This window comes from Apium graveolens, chromosome 1 (assembly GCF_009905375.1).
Source record: "Apium graveolens cultivar Ventura chromosome 1, ASM990537v1, whole genome shotgun sequence".
NCBI lineage: Eukaryota > Viridiplantae > Streptophyta > Magnoliopsida > Apiales > Apiaceae > Apium > Apium graveolens.
The window spans coordinates 50,529,771-50,534,297 of NC_133647.1; the positions used below are offsets into that span (position 1 = coordinate 50,529,771).

Sequence of the window (4,527 nt, forward strand, 5' to 3'; positions counted from 1 at the left end):
CGGGTCGAGCTGGGTAGCCAGATCTCTAAGATATCGAGGCAAAGTCCAGCTTCATCTGAGGCGAGGTCGACTAGTGTGCTAGACCGCATGGGCAAGAAGCTAAGTGAGTATGATCTCAGGCTCAAGTTAGAAAATTGTAAAAAAAAGAGAAGAGAAGGAGCCTGAAGATCAGAAAACCCCTAAAATAAAGCGTGCAGTGACTCCTCCATAAAGATGTTAGCACACCTTACCCAGGAGGGAGGAACAATAAAGACGCAGAGTCAATCAGGAAGAGGAGTCGCAGGTGCGAGCTGGAGGAGGGGGACGCCATGAGCGACCTCAGGGCTCCCACCACTCGAGTAATGCAAATGGTGACAGAGAGAGAGAAGTCGTTAGAGTGGGAGACCTAAGGAGGATCCGAGACCAGATGGAGCGGGAGAAATGGAGACCTCTGACCTCGACGGCCCCTTCTCCATTCATGGCTGTTATTCGATCATCTCCCTTAACTCGAGTATTCAGGCACAACCCTGATCTTCTATTCAATGGCGAAGCCGACCCGGCGGAATATCTTATATAGTTTAATACTGAGATGGAGGTCTATCAGGTGTCGGAGCCAACCCGCTGTAGACTCTTCGCAGCGTCACTCCGAGGGACTGCCCAACAATGGTTCTCCAAGTTAGGACCAACTAGCATAAGGACATGACGGAAATTGGAGTACCTGTTCATCATGAAATTTCAGTCCATCTTCCATTACTCACCTCATGTGGCCACGCTATCCAATATCAAGCAAAGGGAGGGGGAGCCTCTAGCTGAGTACTCTAGCAAAGGGAGGGGGAGTCTCTCTCTCTCCTTACTGATTAAGCACGCTCTCTCTCCTTCTCTCCATGGAGATTCTCTCTGCTTCATCCTCTTTTTCATATATTCACAGTATATAATTTATTTTCTTGTTATGTTTTCTTGGTCTATCAACACATAGGCACGATACATATTTATGAAGTCATGATGTAAAAGCTTTTTGGTCGAGCAGTCTTGAGCTTCAAAGTCGAAATGCATATTACCTTTTTAAAGTCTTCGAAAGTAGTTAACTTTACGACGCCACTAATTTTGCATGAAGTTCATATTATCATTTGGATGATTGGAGATTTGGAGTTATAGTTATTGTTTCTTTGCTTAGTATAGTTAATTTATTAATGTGTTTATACTGTTTTGGTTAGGTAATGCTTCAAGACCCACTTGATGACAATGATGTTCCCATTGTAGAGGAATTTCAAAAAAGATTATCTTCAGCAAATCTCAATTCTCAAGTCCAAGGAGATGATGAAGAAAATTCGGGACCCGAAAATAATTTAGATACAAGTGAAGAGAATGGTATGACTTCACACATCACGCATAACACTCTTGTCATATTTTTTGCTCTCTTGTAACACTAATTTTTTCCTGTGGACGTTGAGCAACCAAATTAGATTCATCAATTCTTTACAGACCAAAAATATATATTAATTCGACCTTTTTTGGAATACATATGGACACACTTAACCAGTTAGTGCTAATTTGTGATAACTGATCACATTTACCTGGTAGATTTTCCATTTGAGTTCCAGGCTCTAGAAGTCGCACTTGAAGCTGTTTGTAGTTTTCTGGATACTAGAACAAGAGAATTAGAAGTTTCCGCATACCCTGCATTAGATGAACTGAAGTCAAAGGTAAGAGCAGTAACAATATACTTTTATCGGTGCCAACTTCCAAGTAGTTGTTTCTAACTAAGTATGCCCAGTTGCCCACCTACTTGATAGATTATAAGAAGCACATGTGCAAAATGTTCAGATAAATAGCTGTAATCTGGATAGAGTACGTAAACTGAAAAGTGCAATGACACGCTTGACCAGCAGGGTTGTAAAGGTATGATGGGTTCTCTTTTACCCATGAAGCAAACTTCTTATCATTTCATGCTTTATGTATGCATTGTTAATGCAATGATCATTTGGAAATATGATCATTTGGAAGTATGGACATTAATGCAAGCAGTGCTTGCTCCCATATAAGCCAACCTTCTAAATATTTAGAAAATGTTTAGGAAATGCCAATGTGGAATGTATGATCAGTGAAAATAATGCTCGATTTTCTGCATGTGAACCATGGTTTGTACTCACTTGCTCTGAATTATAGTTATAATGTAGTGTGTAATTAGTTTGATTTCTCTATTACTTTACCCGTGTTAGCTACTTGAACGTTCTATATACTAATTTTTATACATGTATCACATCTTCCTTACTCTGACTTTAAATAGATAAGTACATTTAAGGTCAGTGATGTCTTTTTATCTGCTACAAAGAAGAAAATCATTAATTTCTTTTCTTTTCTGGTGATAGTCAGTTTATGGAGTTTCAAAGGTTTGTTTCTTTATTTACTTATTACTTGTCTTTTCCAAATTTATTCCTAAGACTTTGGCACTATATTTTGCAGGAAAACTGAAATGACTAGAATTACTTTTGTCACATTCAAAGAAGCACCTGGAGCAGATATTGCAATGCTTCTGTTGGTATGCTATCTATACTATATCTACACTTCTTGTTAATTAAACTATCTTGATATGTTAATCAAAAGAAATTACATTTTATGGATTTTTTTTTCTTTCAAGTTTCTAACACTTTTAAACTAAAATGGGAATAAATGAATTTGTCACTGCCATGTTCTCTGTACCACTACCACCACCCTTGTCTATCCAGTTCAAAAAATTATTTGTAAACTATTTTAATCTCCCAAAAAATCCAGTGATATTCTATCCATAATGAGCTCTATAGTAATCCTCGTAGGCTATCAGTTTATTTTCATCCATCATGTTTACAACAACCATAGTACCAAGGGAAAACAAAAATATAATTATCAGGGATAAAATTATCCCATCAAGAAGGAACTGGAGTGCGAGACAGACAAATTAACATATTTCTCTACATTTATTCTTAGGCCAGATGCATCATACAGTGTTCTTATTGATGGGCGAGAGAGAGATTCCGGAAGCATGTATACAGATTGAGACTTCCTTCCCCCTCACAAAATTAAAGCTGTCAATGCCAAAAAGGTTAGAGACTAGAATCTGCAAATTGCAGCTAACATTAATCTGAATTTAATTTCTCATAGATGTATGTATCAAGCATATCTGAATATTTAACTGACTCGGATGAACTCTAAACAGCTAATTGTGCTATTTTTTTCTCTGTGCATCGCTCTTTAGTCTTTATACTGTAGTTATGCTTCTGTGGTTCTAATCAGAGTCACTATCCATGTCTGACAGCCTGCAAATTGGGATGATAAAGAATATATAGATGATCCAAATCATGTCAAACCTGAGGTAGCAATGGGGAATATTTTTGTGTATGTGCTGGCACAGTGGATGGTGAATGGAGAAGTCATGCTTTTGTTTTTGATTTCTATAAAGCATGTTTTTTTATGTTTCATACAACTGGCCTGGTTAGATTTATTTTAACGTATATTTTTATAGAATTGGTTATAGTTCTTAATCATAGTAGAATGTATTTTTTATAGAATTTTGTTCAACTCTTTGTAATGATTCATGAGTTTTATATTTATTAATTTAATTTGAGTTATATATTTTGGATATAAATATTTGTCTAATTAATTGTATATTTATAAAAATTTAAAGAAAAAAAACAAAAAAAAACTATTAAATATGGATATTTTAAAAACTACTGATGTGGGACCCACTGGTGGGGCCCAATTTTTGTCAGTTAGTATACCTATTGCAACACCAAGTCTGTGTTGCTATACTCTGAAAATTCTATTGCAATTGATATCTATAGCAACATATTTTGGCGTGTTGTTATAGATTGACAGTGATGTAAGGTTAGATACCTATAATGATGGCCTTAGACCCAACACCGAAAAAGTGTTGCAATAGACCTATTTTTGCCTATAGCAACATTTTTAGGGGTCTCTAGCAACACATTTTTGGTGTTGGTTAAAGCCATCTATGGCGTAGTGTGTGTTGCTACCCAGATCATCATGTTTACAGTTGTAGATCTACCTTGTGCCTACAATGTTATAGTGGGCAGGCCCCTTATGAGGGTAATGAGGATGGTGACTTTGATCCATCACATAACAGTGAAATTACCAACTCTCACGGGGTAGGCTTCTTGAAGAGATGTTAGTACGAATCGAGAGTCTGCTACAACCAGGCACTCACGGCAGCAGAGTTGGGAAATGCATCGAAAGAGACGGTCAATCTGGATGAAAGTGATTTCTTCATAGAAGAGGCAGAGGGAAGGAAAAGAGTACATCCTGAAGGACACGAAACTTGCAACATGATCTCAATCAAGGAATTATTAGAATACTATTTCAAGCACAGGGGGATTTAAGTGGAGCCGCGCTCAGGGGCCCTGCTAATGGAGGCTTCTCAGCCCATCATGTTGGTACAGGAGGGGATTGTAGAATAGGCAAGTGATGAAGAAGAGAGTCCGAAAAAAGACGTTGCGAGACTCAAGAAAGGGAAGTGGGCACGCGAAGAAACAACAGCAACCATAGATCTGCCCA

The 4,527-nt window shown here is 37.7% G+C and overlaps 1 protein-coding gene across 8 annotated transcripts; it reads left to right on the forward strand.

Moving 5' to 3' along the window:
* The first annotated feature begins 787 nt into the window (after positions 1 to 787).
* On the forward strand, positions 788 to 3,544 carry LOC141663707 (magnesium transporter MRS2-2-like). Of its 8 annotated transcripts, XM_074469505.1 has the most exons (6): positions 797 to 1,347; positions 1,561 to 1,682; positions 1,804 to 1,878; positions 2,443 to 2,518; positions 2,944 to 3,058; positions 3,272 to 3,544. In XM_074469505.1, the coding sequence occupies exons 1-4, from the start codon at positions 1,197 to 1,199 to the stop codon at positions 2,449 to 2,451; spliced, it is 357 nt and encodes a 118-aa protein (XP_074325606.1). In that variant the 5' UTR covers positions 797 to 1,196; the 3' UTR covers positions 2,452 to 2,518; positions 2,944 to 3,058; positions 3,272 to 3,544. The 8 variants fall into 8 exon arrangements, 2 of the variants coding, with proteins under 2 accessions (XP_074325613.1, XP_074325606.1); XM_074469512.1 differs by lacking the exon at positions 2,944 to 3,058 and having other exon boundaries at positions 788 to 1,347; XR_012551610.1 differs by having other exon boundaries at positions 942 to 1,347; positions 1,581 to 1,682; positions 1,773 to 2,518.
* Positions 3,545 to 4,527: the final 983 nt, after the last annotated feature.

Coding starts and splice junctions, on each gene's coding strand:
- LOC141663707 (XM_074469512.1), top strand. CDS start 1,197: ATGCTTCAAGACCCACTTGATGACAATGATGTTCCCATTGTAGAGGAA. Junction 1,348..1,560: donor AGATACAAGTGAAGAGAATG/GTATGACTTCAC, acceptor TTTACCTGGTAG/ATTTTCCATTTGAGTTCCAG. Junction 1,683..1,803: donor TAGATGAACTGAAGTCAAAG/GTAAGAGCAGTA, acceptor CAAAATGTTCAG/ATAAATAGCTGTAATCTGGA.